The following is a 16,145-nucleotide window of genomic DNA, read 5'->3' on the forward strand; positions in this document are numbered from 1 at the left end:
ACTCCTTGCTCAACTTGCTTCTCCTCTTGCCCCTCCCTCCCGTACTCATATGCTCACTTGCTCTCTCAAATAAATAAATAAAATCTTAAAAAGAATGAATGGAATGTCATTATTACTTCTTAGGAAATAATATGTGAAAATATAAACAGGCATGAGACAATATGCTATGTAATTATAATACACTAATATATAAAATCAAGTTATATTTTACCTGTTACCTAGTCTAAGAGATAAGCTCTTTTTATAAGTCTAATGTCAAAAGCATTTTCATATATGGTATTTCTTAGCAGAATGGGCAGGAAGGAGACATTCCACTGGTAATTATAACAAATAAATATATTATATTTAGGGTCTTCTGGAATTTTATAGAGGGGGACTCAGGAGAGGAGGGTCTAGAAAGGGAAGGACAATTAATTTTCATTGTATAATATTGGTACTACTGAATTTAAAAATATAAATGCACCTTACTTTTTCCATTAATAAGTTATTTTTTGAAAGGAATAAAGAATGATATAAAGAAAAACTTAATATCTCATCTAAGGTTAGAGACTGAATCAGCAGTAACGCAGAAAACATCCTGAATATGCTAAAATCTGTGAAACAGTTCAAGATCAAGAGTCTATTTGACATATTTCATCAGCACATATCAGTTCTCACACTTACCTGCCAAAATGAAGAACTATATACCTAATGAGATCACCCTGCTTTTCCATTTTGTTGTCTGTGACCATGGGCATCAATTTGTCATAGTACTTGGCAAGGTAAAAATGCCCATCCTCCCACTCTGGCAGAAACAAGGTCACATCCTATAAAAGACAACACCAGATACTCACCTAAGAAAACCCATACTATGCTGGGAAATAAAGTATGAATAGATGAATAGGGATCAAAAAGTTTAAGAGCCACATGTAAGCAGAGCAAAGTCAAAGGCAGAGTGATTCTTTCATTTGGATAAAGAACTATCTTAGAAAGGTTTTCTCAGGATGGCTGGTTGGTTCTGGATGGCTGGTGAGTTGTCCACTGGCCAACATGAAACACTGTTGGGATAATTAGCTATTTAAGGAAAGAAAACTCCATTTACATTGCTACATTATATGTCATCAAAATAATTTCCAGATTGACTAAAGTATTCTATGAAAGTTTTATATGTATGTTATTATCAAAAAGATCTCAGTGAAAGGAAAATATCAAAGCTCTGAGGATAGGGCTTTAGGAGCATAAAAATATGGTTAAAAAATTACACCTTATTTTTTTCCAAGATCTTTCATGGGTTATTGCCCTTCCTCCCAACTCTTTTAAAATCAGGTTTCTAAGAATTCATCTCTCATTCACTCCTCAAACTATTTCATGGTTTCAGTCTTTGGCATTCTCCAAAAGCAACACCTTACATCTAAAAGATCCTTCCCAGTTCTGATCTCATCTGAACTCTCTTCAGCATCTGTTTCTGCTGTCCACACCACTTACTCTTTGAAATACTTTCTTCTCTTGGCTTTAGTGAGGCCACAATCTTCCAAGTTTTCTCCTACCTTTCTGGCCATTTCTAACTCTGTCTGCTGTTCATTTCCTTTCCCTGCCTTTTAAATATTTGTGTATTTATTTTAAAACAATACTATTTGAAATGTGATGGAAACAAAACATACAGAATGGCAGACTATCAAAAAATTTTTTGAAGGGTGCCTGGGTGGCTCAGTCATTAAGCATCTGCCTTCCGCTCAGGTCATGATCCCAGGGTCCTGGGATGGAGCCCCGCATCGGGCTCCCTGCTTGGCGTAAACACTGTTTCTCCCTCTCCCACTCCCCCTGCTTGTATTACCCTTTCTTGCTGTGTCTCTGTCAAACAAATAAAATCTTTAAAAAAATTTTTTTAAAAAAATGAAGTTCCACTCTTAATTCAAGCAAGTATGAGAACATAGTTTGAACTAGGAACATAAATGAGATCTTGAGTTTTCCCTGAACCTAATCCTGCAAATATACAGACAGCACCCTGTCAGTGGAGGGAGGAGAGAATGACATGACTAGATATATGGAACAGATGCTGAATTCATGTGCCCAACCAGCCACAGGTACAAGGCTGCCAGCATCCCTCCCCCATCTAGTCATAGAAGCAAAGGGAATAAGGCAACATATTAAAATTTCTTTTAAAAAGGTATTTCTCAGGCTGGTTTACCATCATTTTACCCTCCTTTCCTCTTACCTGTCTCCTCCTTCCTTCTTTTCTGGTTTAAGTCTTTAATATTTATTTTCGAAAATAAAATTTACATACAGAAAAATACACAAATCTTATATATATAGTTTGATCAATTATCACATCCAGATCTTTTGTTTGTCTGGATATCTTCCATTTCTCTCATCGCTGTCATGTTTTCCTCTAGGCTTAAGCAAATTTATGGTAGTGATTTTATTTATTTATAAAAAGATTTTATTTACTTATTTAATGGAGAGGGAGAGGGAGAGAGCATAAGCACAATTACTTATTTAATGGAGAGACAGAGGGAGAGGGAGAAGCAGGATCCCTGGTGAGCAGGAGCCAGATGCAGGGTTGATCCCAGGACCCTGGGATCATGACCTGAGCTGAAGGCAAATGTTTAATCAACTGAGCCACCCAGGCACCCCTATGGTAGTAATTTTAAAGTCCTTATCGAAAACATATTTATGATAGGTGTTTTAAAGTCATTTTCTGCCCATTTCATCATCTCTAACATATCTGGGCCTATTGCTATTGACTAACGTTTCTTCGTGTATGGCTCATAAATTCTCTCTTTTACATATCGAGTGATTTTTTTACTGGATGCCAGACATAGGTCATTTTATGTTGCTGAGTTTTAGATTTTGTTATTTTCCTTTAAAGAGTGGTAGACTTTGATTTGGGTAGGCAGTAATGTTATTTGCAAATGAGCTTAATCCTTTTAATGTATTGATGCTTTTTTAGGATGGAGGTAGAGAAGCCTTTAGTCTAGGGCTAATTAAACCCACTTCTAAGGTGTCACCCTTTGAGAGTTTCTATATATCATGTATGCAATGATGCCTCTTGCCTAGCTGATAGAATGCTGAATGATTCTCAATCCTATGTAAGCTCTGGAAATTGTTGTTGTTGTTGTTGTTGTTCTTCTTCTTTTTAAAGACTTTATCTATTTATTTGACAGAGAGAGACAGTCAGAAAGGGAACACAAGAAGGGGGAGTGGGAGAAGCAGGCTCCCCACTGAGGAGGGAGCCCGATACAGGGCTCGATGTCAGGACTCTGGGATCATGACCTGAGCTGAAAGCAACGCTTAAAGACTGAGCCACCCAGACACCCTGGAAATTGTTCTTTTTATAGCACTCCCGATTCCCAACCCCCAGGTCATTGTTCTTTCCCTGATAATTGTTTCCAGTCAGGCCTCAAAGAGAGTTGAGTTCCGCCTGCGTAGCTCAGAATTAGGTCAAAGATGCAGGGGGATTCCTGCACAGATCTGGAACTGTCTCTGTTGAACTCCTTTTTCTCACTTTGCCTCACAAATTCTAAAAGTCATCTGCTCTTACTTTATTTCTGATCTTCTACATTCTTTGTTTTCACTTTTGCTCTTTTTCAGTTCCTTTCCTAACTCCTTGAGATGAATACTTAGCTCATTAATTTTAGGGCTTTATTTTCTTCTAACATACACAAATAAAAATTTTATATTCTTTTTAATTGGTTTTACCAATTAAATTGGGTAAAACTGGTTTTACCCAAATTCTACAGGTTTTTTTTTAAGTCTTAATTGTTTTTAGAAATCTCTACATCCAATGTGGGGCTTGAACTCATAAACCCAACATCAAGAATCACATGCTCTTCCAACTGAGCCAGTCAGATGCACCCCCCCCATCCTACAGGTTTTGTTATGTCAGATTTTATTATCATTCAGTTTATTATAATTATTTTAGCATTACAGATAACTTCTCAATTTCCACTGCAATTTCTTCTTTGACTCATGGGTTATTAGGAAGTATCTCCCTTATAACACCATTCATGTAAAGTTTAATACTTAGTAAGGAAGGTATGCATCGTGTTTCTTTAAAAAAATTTCATGATACAGTGTGGTTAACTTTGAGGAGGGTGAAAGGGTGGATCCTAGACTGTTAATAATGTTCTACTTCTTGACCTGGGTGGTGGTTTCTTGAGTGTATTTCCTTTGTGTAAATTCTTATTACGTTCTCCACACACTAAAAAGTAAAAAAGTTTCCTGGCTATTTTTATACATGTGTTCTTCCATATAGACTTTAAAATCATTTTATACATTTTTCTGAGGCGCCTGGGTGGCTCAGTTGGATAAGCGTCTGCCTTTGGTTCAGGTCATGATCCCAGGTTCCTGGGATCGAGCCCCACACAGGGCTCGGCCAAGAGCCTGCTGCTTCTCCCTTTCCCGTTGCCTGCTGCTCCCCCTGCTTGTGTGCTCTCTCTTTCTGTCAAATAAAGAAATAAAATCTTTAAAAATAAATAAAATAAAATCATTTTATACATTTTCAAAATTAAAAAAAAGATTCAGTTCTTAATGAAACTGCATTATACATATACTTGCCTTATATTTTTTCATAACTGCATTGCTTTCAAAGTTAGCTGTTTCTTCCATAAATCGGCCCACTAGTAGCATAGCTCGGCCATGGATTAACATGTTCTTACTCTCAGTTGGTGTTTTATTTTCAGGAAAACACAATTCAACACCCTTCTGAAGAACAATTAGTGCCTGATGAACATCACCCTAAAAGGAAAATGGCAACAACAAGCCTTTTAAGATATTTCTGTTTTCTGAAAAACAAAGTTATTAGTGCTTGAAGTTCATTAAGTATGTTTTATGTATAAATCTTTATAATTTCATGTTCATCTCTCATTTCCCTCCTATGAAAGTAAAATCCTAAAAAGGAAGCATTGCTTCAATTCATACAGAACTCATATTCATTCACCTATTCACTCATTTTTATGGTCAACCGAAGTACAAGGAACTGAAGATATATATAGAAGACTGGGGATAAACAAACATGAATAAATCAGAATTTCTGGCTTAATAAAGTTCATAATCAAGTGAGGAAACAGATTATGTAAAACAGCAATACAATGTTAAAAACTATTAACAGAGGAAAATATATAGGTATTACTAAGGACAGAGAAGGGAATCCCCTAAATCTACGTGAAGATAAAGAAAAATGAAGAACAGCATTCAGGAAAAGTTACCAAATGAGAAAAATTTGAATTAGGTTTTAAAGAATGAGTAGCAATCTTCCTGGAAGTGAGTGAATTCAGGGAAGGACATTCTTGGTAAAAGAAGTAATAATTTGGGGCACCTGGGTAGCTCAGTCCGTTAAGCATCTGACTCTCAATCTTAGTTCAGGTCTTGATCTCAGGGTTGAGGGAAAAAAAAAGGAATAATAAGTCTACTTGGAAAAGGTGAATAGTTTGGTTTTAGCTAAAGCCTAAAGGATTTGAGATAGTGAGTGATAAATGAAGTTGAAGAGGTGGACTGGAACTCAATCAGAAAAAGCCTTGTATACTTTCTAGAGTTCAGACTTCATCATAAAGGCATGAAGAATACTTCAAAAGATTTTAATAAGAGGAGCTACATGATTCAATGTGCATTTTAAAAAGATCACAAACTAGAGTCATGAGCATAAATAGGAAGACTCAAATAAAAAGGCTATTAATATTATTAGAGGCTATAAATGCTAAGAGCATGAATGAAAGCACAGATAAGAGAGAAGACTCAAAAGATGTTTTCTTTTTAACTTTCAAATATGCAATAAGTTATTATTAACTACAGTTACCATGCTGTACACTATACTATGACTTATTTATTTTATAACTTGAAGTTTGTATCAAAATATCAAAAGATGGATTGCCTAGGTGGCTCAGTTGGTAGGGCATGGAACTCTTTTTTTTTCTTTAAAGAGAGTGTGTGTGAGGCTCTATCTCATAACCCTGAGATCATGAGATCATGATCTGAGCTAAAATCAAGAGTCAGAAGATTAACCAGCTGAGCCACCCAGGTACCCCAAGCCTGCAACTCTTGATCTCAGGGTTGTGAGTTTGAGATTCAGGTTGGAGGTAGAGTTTACTTAAAGAAAAAAAATCAAAAGATATTTCTAAGGAAAATTTAGTCTCCACCTGGAGGTGAAAATGAGGGAGAGGAAGAAGTTCAAAATGATGTCTAGATTTGTGTCTTAGATGAGAGGATAAAATAGAGTCCTATTTAGAAAAACAAAGTATATAGGAGAAGCAGTTATTGAATGGTAAATCATCAACTGCATTTTGAACGTATTGAATTTAAGGTATTACAATACATAGACTAGCACTAGCTCAGAAAACGACCAGCTTCTGACAAGTATAGGCTGAATCATTACTTTTGCCTCCACAATCACAGATGGAACCAGCTGTAGATGCTAAGTGTCAACTTCAGAACATGCAATGCTTACGACTAATTCTAGACTGGTGGCAAGCATAAGGAGATATGTAAGTAATAACCATTTAAATGTGGCGCATAATCTTTGCAAGTAGTTCAGATACTCAAAAAGCCTCTTTTTCATTACTGTTGCTTCAATCTAGGGATGGCTGGGAACTTTTGTTCTTACACTAAGTCTTTTCTGATAGGCTAAATCAGAAATTAATCTTGACAATAAAACTGGACTAATTATCTACCAAGGATGTAAGTAGTGAACAATGTTATTTTCTTTTAAGAAATATTTTTTGAGGGACGCCTGGGTGGCTCAGTTGGTTGGGCGGCTGCCTTCGGCTCAGGTCATGATGCCAGCGTCCTGGGATCGAGTCCCATATCGGGCTCCTTGCTCTGCAGGGAACCTGCTTCTCCCTCTGTCTCTGCCTGCCTCTCTGCCTACTTGTGATCTCTCTCTCTCTCTCTGACAAATAAATAAATTAAAAAAAAAAAGAAAAAAGAAATATTTTTTGAGTGCCTACTATGTGCTCCACGTATATATATGGGAGGTAAAAGCAAAGTAAAAATTGGCTGCTTCCCTCAAGGAAAAAATAAAAAGGAAAACAGATGAAAACTGAAAGAACTGCACTTTCAACTTGAAATGGAAAGACATTTAGGGACTTCAGGAAAGAAGGAACAGTTTCTTCTTATGGTAGAATTATGGGAGAATGATAAAGACGACAGAAAATGACTCTGAATGTGGATTAGGGAAAATCTACAACAGAATACATATACATGATGACGTTCTCTTGGCCATTACCTTGGACCATAGCCACTTTGCCCTTTCCACATACAGTTCGGCAAGTCGTGATTCTCCAGCATTAAGGAGAGCATTGTAGGCTGTTTGGTGGTGACCGGCTTTTCTAGCTACTCTGGCACTCTGTAGCCAGCATTCTCCAACCATTTCATTGTAATCTGGTCTATATGAATGTGACAAAAACAGGGGGAAAGAGCATTAAGTATTTCAACAATTTAACTAAAAGTATCTCTTCCTAACATGGAACCTTCTCAATTACTATTTCAAAGAAATCAAAGAAGATTAATTTGTTAAAAAACTGATTTTAATTTTCTTAGCATGTTCAATTTTTTCAGTTATAAGTCTAGGAAAACTCTAATACTGACCTGTATCTGTATCTCTCCCAGATATTTTAACAATAAAAATGATACACTGCATATTCATTTCAACTTACACAGTATTGCTTTGATAAATGATAATAGAAAAATATATATTGGAGAGAAAATTAAGAAAGATAAATACTCCCAAGTAATATGCAAATATAATAGAAATTCATGATTACTGATATGCAAAAAAAAAAAAAAAAAAAAAAAAAAAAAGAAATATGAAAAACCTTTTGTTGAGACTTAATAAAGCTCTCCGGAGAGCCAGGATGGGCTCTTTGGCTCTGTAGGAATTCTGGGTCATTTCTAGTCGAGCTACCCAGTTTAGAGAATCTTCTTGAGAACTGTCACCTGGCAACTGGTGAAAAAGTGGTTTGATGCTATGCTCCAACTCACACAACATGTGCAACCTGAAGACAGATAGAGCCCATGTTAAAATGTTATTATATTCAGCCTATTAATCTCATATACAAAGTACATACTCAAATTAGCCATGAAGAATCTGAAATGTGGGGGCGTCTGGGTGGCTCAGTGGGTTAAGCCTCTGCCTTCGGGTCAGGTCATGATCCCAGGGTCCTGGGATTGAGTCCCGCATCAGGCTCTCTGCTCAACATGGAGCCTCCTTTCCCCGGTCTCTCTCTGCCTGCCTTGTGATCTCTATCCGTCAAATAAATAAATAAAATCTTAAAAAAAAAAAAAAAAGGAATCTGAAATTCTGAAATGTGAGGTTTTCTTTGGAAGAACTTTAGCCATTCTTGGTATATAAACAGTAACATTTTTATCTTTTTAAATTGGATATAAAACACAACTTATGTTGATTCAAATGTTTAGTGGTTTTCTATGGTCCCCAAATCCCTATTAATTAAATTGGAGAAGGGTATATAAAACTAAATTCAAGTGTATGAAAATCAAATTTTATTACCTATATAACAATTAAAAAATATATAGGTCCATTATAATCAAAAGAAATATGTGCATATAATGATGGTGCTTCTATAAGAGGGCCAGGCATAGTAGATGCTGGCAAAAAAATGTGAAATGATGCAATTTTAGTTTTTCTAAGAATGATGGAAACACTCATGACACAGTCACACTACATTTTTTTCCATTTATAATACTCAGGGTCTATAACTCAGTGTTCAAGAACACAGTTGAGCAGCTACAGAAAAGAATCTCAGTGGTCCAATCTACAGTTTCATTAAGCTACTACCAAAGGGGCCAATACAAACTACAGTAAATTCTTCTAAATTTAAAAAAAAAAAATGTTCTGAAGTATTTTTTAAATTATAACATCTATTATTTTCCTCAGGTGAGCTAACAGACCTGAAATGTTTTTCATTTTCTTCCTTACCTCTAGAAGTTAATTTTCCTTTCTACTAGATAATGCCCACATTTTGGGGGAGGAAAATGTCAAATGCATTTCTAAATAAGAAGGAGAGGAAACTAACAAGTACTGAGCACCAAAGTGCCAGGGCATAAATGTCTACACTGCTTAGGTTAGTTACAGAGCAAGTACAATATGACATTACAAAAGGATGAATATAAGATATTTTTCTTATTTTTTAGAAGTCTCTCATAATTGCCTTTCCAATGAAGGAATTATGTATTAGAACATTTTTTAAAAACTAAAGAGTGAGGGGCACCTGAGTGGGGCTCAGTTGGTATAGCATGTGACTCATCATCTCAAGGTTGTGAGTTCGAGTCCCATGGCGGGCATAGAGATTACTTAAAAACTAAACAAAACAAAACAAATATAAGGTGATTTGAGATAAAGGAATAAAAGAGCCATTGTGTGTAGATACACAGGATACCAAATATACTATCACTTATTTACTAACCAAAATGTTCCAAGTCTGTGTCAGAAGACAAATTATACACCAGGAATATAAAGATGGAAACCCCCCATATACCTCACAATATATTCATATCCTCGTTGGTAAGAGCCTCTTTCAAAGCTTGCAGCTGAAAGAGGTACAATTTGTTCTGCTCTCACTAGTTTCAGTGTGTCATAAAAAGCTGTGATATCTCTTTTTTTGGCTGATAATAATAGCTGTCCCAGTCTGACACTCCATGTTGTAGATTTCCCATCTGAAAAATAAATGTAGAGCCCCAAAACAAGCTTTATTTCATTTGGTAAAATGGTCAGCAGAAATACTGAAACAGATGGTTTCATTCTACTTTGAAAAACTAAGCAAGGCAATTATAAGACAAGCTGAAAGATTAATTATAGATGTTACTTAGCTACTTAAGTCTGAATACTTTAGGATATTAAAATTGTTTCTCTTGGGTGCCTTCGTGGCTCAGTGGGTTAAAGCCTCTGCCTTCGGCTCAGGTCATGATCCCAGGGTACTGGGATTGAGCCCCGCATCAGTCTCTCTGCTCAGTGGGAAGCCTGCTTTCCTTCCTCTCTCTCTGCCTGCCTCTCTGCCTACTTGTCATCTCTGTCTGTCAAATAAATAAATAAAATCTTCAAAACTGCTTATATTGTAAGAAGTAATTTTACCTGCTGCCAAATAGTTTTCCACCAAATCCCACTGTGACAATTTCCAAGCTGCTTCCACTCTGTATGTGTTTAATTCATCTGTCCATTCAGACCTATTAAGAGAAGGCAGTATCAAATAAACTTTATTTAAAGTGGCATTTAGAGGGGCGCTTGGGTGGCTCAGTGGGTTAAGCCGCTGCCTTCGGCTCAGGTCATGATCTCAGGGTCCTGGGATCGAGTCCCGAATCGGGCTCTCTGCTCAGCAGGGAGCCTGCTTCCCTCTCTCTCTCTCTCTCTCTGCCTGCCTCTCCGTCTACTTGTGATCTCTGTCAAATAAATAAATAAAATCTTTAAAAATAAATAAATAAATAAAAAATAAATAAAGTGGCATTTAGAGATTTTTTCATTGTTTTAGAACTCTATTTATTGTATTTATTTATTGCTCTATTTATTGTATTATATTGTATTTTGTACTTAGATACAAAATAATTATCTCTATCCAAAATAACCCCCAATTTTTAATCTTTCCATTCCCCCAAGACATTTTTTTCAATAATTACTTCTAAAAGGGCCATTTAAATATGCCATTCCTTAACAAATTAAACTGTGCCATATAGGAGCACCTCGGTGGCTCAGGCATTAAGTGTCTGCCTCTGGCTCAGGTTGTGATCCCAGGGTCCTGGAATTAAGACCCACACTGAGCTCCTGCTCAGCGGGAAGCCTGCTTCTCCCTCTTATCCTCCCCCTCCTTGTGTTTCCTTTCTTGCTCTGTCTCTCTCTGTCAAATAAATAAATAAAATCTTTATAAAAAATAAATTGTGCTATATTAGAAGAGAAATTGATGCCTGGATAATTACAAAATGTAGTTTACAATTACAAAGGGCAGGAAGGAAAAAGAGCCAACTGCATATATACACATTCAGAGGTAAGGAACTCTCAGAACTTGGGACTTCTGAATTAAATTTAAGGCAAAAATACAGGAGCCCATGGGTAGGTCAGGGACAACTGGGAGTACCTAGGACACTCAGTAATAAGGCTTAAGAAAATTACAAATGCGGGCACCTGGGTGGCTCAGTTGGTTGGGCATCCAACTCGGTTTCAGCTCATATTGTAATCTTGGGGTCCCGTGATTGAGCCAAGGGCTTAATAGGCTACCTGCTCAATGAAGAGTCTGCTTGCCCCCCTCCCATTCCTCCCTGTGCGTGCTCTCTCTCTAAAATAAATAAGTAAAATCTTTAAAAAAAAAATCTACAAATGATGTGTCAATGACATAACAAAGGATATAAAATTTTGCTACCTAAAATATGTATTATTAAACTATTTTTAGTGACTTTAAAATTTGGGTTGGTAAAACCGGTGTAATATTGGTAATTATTTTTTCTAAGCATTCTACTTATGTGACATTAAGATGGGGTAGTGATATTTTATATCATGACTACATAGAAGAAGGTAGACTTTCCCCATATTTTCTTGTTATCAATTACACCATTTGAGTATCTGCTATATGCTACACATCGGGCTAAGCTCATTTTTCCATTTAATTACTTAATAACACTGAAAGACACACATACTCTCATATTATAAACACAGTAAAAGAATCAGAGAGGCTAGGATCAATGTCCTTAAAAGTCTTCCTTGCTCTTTCTGTAGTTAAACACATTTTTAAAAATTTAATAAATGAGTCAAGTTTTTACTGGGAAAAAAAAACTTATTTATAGCAGCATAAATACTGACTATCTTCTTTCTAAATACAAATTACACCAAAAACAGTATAACAAGGATAGAATATACTAGAAATGTAGTTTTTGAAAGTCCAGTTGTAAATAACTTTATAAACTCATCATCAGGTGCCAAAATATCAAAATTTTAAGAAAAAAATCTGAGTAGAATTAGCAGGATTTGCTATCTAGAGGGGATGTGCCGTAGGAAGCATTATACCAAGAAGTACTAAAAGGCAGTGAAGATCAGGCTATGAGAACTTATCCACAAGAATACATAAATTAAAAACAGTAATACAGTCGGGGCGCCTGGGTGGCTCAGTGGGTTAAGCCTCTGCCTTCGGCTCAGGTCATGATCTCCGAGTCCTAGGACTGAGACCCACATTGGGCTCCCTGCTCAGTGGGGAGCCTGCTTCCTGCCCCCCTCTCTGCCTGCCTCTCTGCCTACTTGTGATCTCTGTCTGTCAAATAAATAAAGCTTTAAAAAAACAGTAATACAGTTAATAATTTTGGAGAAATATTTGCTTAAATGCAAATATTCTCCCCAAAGAAAACACATGCCCTCAATGACCATTTGATCCAAGAGGACAGAGAAATCTCGACTGAATAATGACACTTGACTCTTCACAGCTCAAAGATCAAGAGGCTCCAAAAAGAAGACAAGAGGAGTCTAACTGTCCAGCATGCATTATTAAGAAACCTGACACCTAGGCTTGAGCCATGACAAACAAATCTTCCCAAAGTAATTATAAGGTCTCTCAACTAACCTAGAGAAACATCTAAAACATATAATCACTCTTTCTCTGCCTCTGCAAAGCTTATTCCCTCATTTCATAAATTCCATTACTGTGAAACCATCTGATTAACACTGAGCTTCTCTGCTCTCAAACATTATAGAATTGTGGTTTTTACAAACAATTTGGAATTACAGAAACTATACTTAGGGGACACCTGGGTGGCTCAGTTGATTAAGCAGCTGCCTTTGGCTCAGGTCATGATCCCAAGGTCCTGCGATTGAGTCCCACATCTGGCTCCTTGCTCGGTGGGGAGCCTGGTTCTCCCTCTGCCTACCGCTCCCCTTACTTGTGCACTTTCTCTCTTTCTCTCTGACAAATAAATAAAAATCTCTAAAAAACAAAAACAAAAAACTATACTCAGAAGAACTGTTATGAGAGTCCTAACTAAAAATGGTGGCCAGTGTGCTCTTTTGTTAACCGAGTTACCATCCCTTTGATCAGATCTCACTGATCTCACAGATCTCACTGCCCATAATAGTCAGTCGGCATCTGGTAAATTTAACAAGAAGTAAGTCTTTTAGCTCTCAAAGCAAGGCAGCTTCAAGAGCAGAATCAACCTCCACAGTTACTCCTCAGACCAAAAGATCTGTGTAGCCTTAATCTTTATTACACATACGTATTACATTTTTGCATCATTTGGTTTGCTGTAACAAACCCATTTTCTTTAGCAAAGGAAGGCAGCTTTCATTTTTATCAATCCTTTAGGGAAAAATCAACCCACACAATCTAGAGTGATGTTCTACAAATCAGTAACAAGGTTTTCCCCTCCCCAACACAGAAAATAACTGGTGTTGATAATGTAGACAAAGCTTAGATACTTTTTGGATACGTTCTTATGAGCCTCACCAACACCAGGTGAGCTTTGGAAGGTTTCAATCTTAAAGCAAATATAATTCAAGGTTGACTCTTGGGACAGAAGATGAGCTGTTAAGTGCTAAATCAACTTATGGCAAAGTAGAAAAAAATATATATTTTTTTTGTTATCTCCAACACCATGAAAACATAAAAAAGATTTCATTTCTTCAATAATTATATCAACCCAATTCACTAATTAAAATTTTCCCATTCAGATATAATAACAGAAGAAAATAATTCTTTAAAAAATTTTACCTGTTAGCATGTACTCCATTCACCTGAGTGATTACAGTAGACAGCTGACCAAGACCTAACATGGACTTCACTACCCCATGATAATGAATGATCTAGAAATTTAAAAATATTTAAAATAGCAATGATCATTTCAAACACACCTTGGGAAACAAGGACAGTTTAATTGATATTCGTTAAAATGTATTATTTGCCCGATGAGCCTATCTTTAGTTCAGCCACTGACTTGCTTGGCCTAATGGCAAAGTGCCCAACAATAACCTAACACATGTGAATATTAAAAAAATACATACACAACCTAAAAAATTATCAGACTGAATTATTTTTTTCCAGATTCGGTCTAATTTTTGGTTCAAATCAAATATAAAAGTAAGAAGTACTCTTTAATATTTTATTTAAAGATTATAGGCAATACTATTTCTCACACAAAAATTGAAACTCCAAGTTCACAATAACATTAATATAGATTTAGGGCATTAGTAACTAAAAATTACATAGGACTACGCAGTATTCTTTAAAACTGAAAACAAGATTGTGACAAATAAAGACCTTGTACATTGAGCTTCTGAGAAAATGAACATGTCAAATACAACGAAAAGCAGTATTCCACGATTACAGAGAATCTAAGCCAAGATTATAAATCAATAATTTTAAACTCCCTTCCCATCCTCGTAAACATGAGATATATTAACATGCCCCCATTATAATTATAGCTTATTGATTCTAAGGGATCATTTCAGAAATTCACAGATGATAGTAGGGGGTATATGAAATGTGAAAATGCTTCCTAGGCTGTAGAGAATCACAATTATTATTAAAAAATTGACATACGTGTTATACTTTTTATTGCATGCTAAAATTGCACACATTTGAGTAACTGGACACACAGCTTAATACAAATATAATCCTCAACAAACCTCATTCATTTGGGGGATTTTCTAAGGTCACAGAAACTTGGCATTGAAGGGATTACTGAGATCATCTCATATCTCTGATTTTATGAATCAGGAAACTCAAGCTCAGAGATGATTAACTATTTTCTAGACACACTGTGACACTAACAGAGACAGTACTGAAACAAAGATTTCCAGAGTTCCTAGTTCAGGGCCTTTTCATTATGTTGCCTTTCGTTTATTATCTTACCTGGTCTGGTTCTAGCTGAATAGCCCTGTCATAACAAGCAGTAGCATCCCTCAGTAAGCCAATGCTTTCATGTTCAAGGATCTGTTCTTTCAGAGATGGTTCTGCCTTTCGAATTGCGCTTACTCCAGCTACTCCATCTGGTTCATGCATAGCAGCGTACAATTTCTTTGTTCAACCATAACAAAACAATTAAATAAGAGGAAGAAAAAAACACAACTAGAAATAAAACTATTAAGATGACCAGTTTATGAGAAAAGAGCATATGAGAATTTTTCTCAAAACAACAGTATTTGTTTCAAGGCAGATTTCACGATAAACTTACAAAAAACCTATTTCCAGGCATCCTATTATTTTAACACCTTTGTTCTACTTAAATGCAAATCTACATTAGTATTTGTTACTGATGAGTTATAAAGAACAAGGTCCTGAACTCTCTTTAATCCAACTTATGATAAATTCTGTTGAATAAAGTTTATAAGTGTTACAAAATTTTTAAGTAAATATTTTAATATATTGATATAGAGATGCCTCAAATCTGAGTTTGATGGAGATATTCAGGTTCAAGATAAAAATTTGGCAGCAATTAGTACAAAGATGTTCTTTAAAGACTCGGAAAAGGGCATGATTTAGTGAATGAACAGGGTGAGGGAGGAGAAAACAGGGGAAGGGAAGAAAACTGGAGTGCTTCCATATTCATAGAGGAAGAACGAACAAATGAAACTGAGAAGAGAAACCAGGCTAGTTTACAGGAAGCTGGACAATGTGATATCCCAGAAGCCATGAAATAAAAGCAAACATCTTTTTTTTTTTAAATATTGTATTTATTTATTTGACAGAGAGAGAGAGACCACAAGTAGGCAGAGAGGCAGGCAGAGAGAGAGGGGGGAAGCAGGCTCCCTGCTGAGCAGAGAGCCCGATGCGGGGCTCGATCCCAGGACCCTGAGATCATGACCCAAGCCTAAGGCAGAGGCTTTAACCCACTGAGCCACGCAGGCGCCCCAAAAACAAATGTCTTAATGATAAAGGAATGGTCAAATGATTCTGTGAGATTAAGAAAATGAGAAATGGGAAACATTTACTGGATTTGGTAACATGGAGGCAACCGATTTTCTTAGCAAGAGCAGTATCAATGGAATGGAGAAAAAAGTCTTGTTGAAATCGTCAATGAATGGGAAGTAAAGTGAATACAGAGAACAGAAACAGTTCTTTTAAAACTGGCTATAGGGGCACCTGGGTGGCTCAGTGGGTTAAGCCGCTGCCTTCGGCTCAGGTCATGATCCCAGGTCCTGGGTTCGAGCCCCACATCGGGCTTTCTGCTCAGCAGGGAGCCTGCTTCCTCCT

At 36.4% G+C, this 16,145-nt stretch overlaps 1 protein-coding gene across 3 annotated transcripts in view; it reads right to left on the reverse strand.

Annotated features, from left to right (window-relative positions):
* The window catches only part of ATR (ATR serine/threonine kinase), a 98,441-nt gene that overhangs the window by 19,384 nt on the left and 62,912 nt on the right, over nt 1-16,145 (reverse strand). For all 3 annotated transcript variants that reach the window (XR_007126768.1, XM_047726812.1, XM_047726822.1), the window contains 8 exons: nt 14,805-14,969; nt 13,665-13,756; nt 10,061-10,152; nt 9,468-9,645; nt 7,788-7,967; nt 7,199-7,358; nt 4,537-4,716; nt 664-806 (listed from right to left, as the gene is read on the reverse strand). Coding sequence is in view for 2 of the 3 variants with exons in the window: in XM_047726812.1 (XP_047582768.1) it covers nt 664-806; nt 4,537-4,716; nt 7,199-7,358; nt 7,788-7,967; nt 9,468-9,645; nt 10,061-10,152; nt 13,665-13,756; nt 14,805-14,969 (1,190 nt within the window). In the remaining variant the exon portion in view is untranslated. The remainder of the gene's footprint in view (nt 1-663; nt 807-4,536; nt 4,717-7,198; nt 7,359-7,787; nt 7,968-9,467; nt 9,646-10,060; nt 10,153-13,664; nt 13,757-14,804; nt 14,970-16,145) is intronic.

Source organism: Lutra lutra, chromosome 1 (assembly GCF_902655055.1).
Source record: "Lutra lutra chromosome 1, mLutLut1.2, whole genome shotgun sequence".
NCBI classification, from domain to species: domain Eukaryota; kingdom Metazoa; phylum Chordata; class Mammalia; order Carnivora; family Mustelidae; genus Lutra; species Lutra lutra.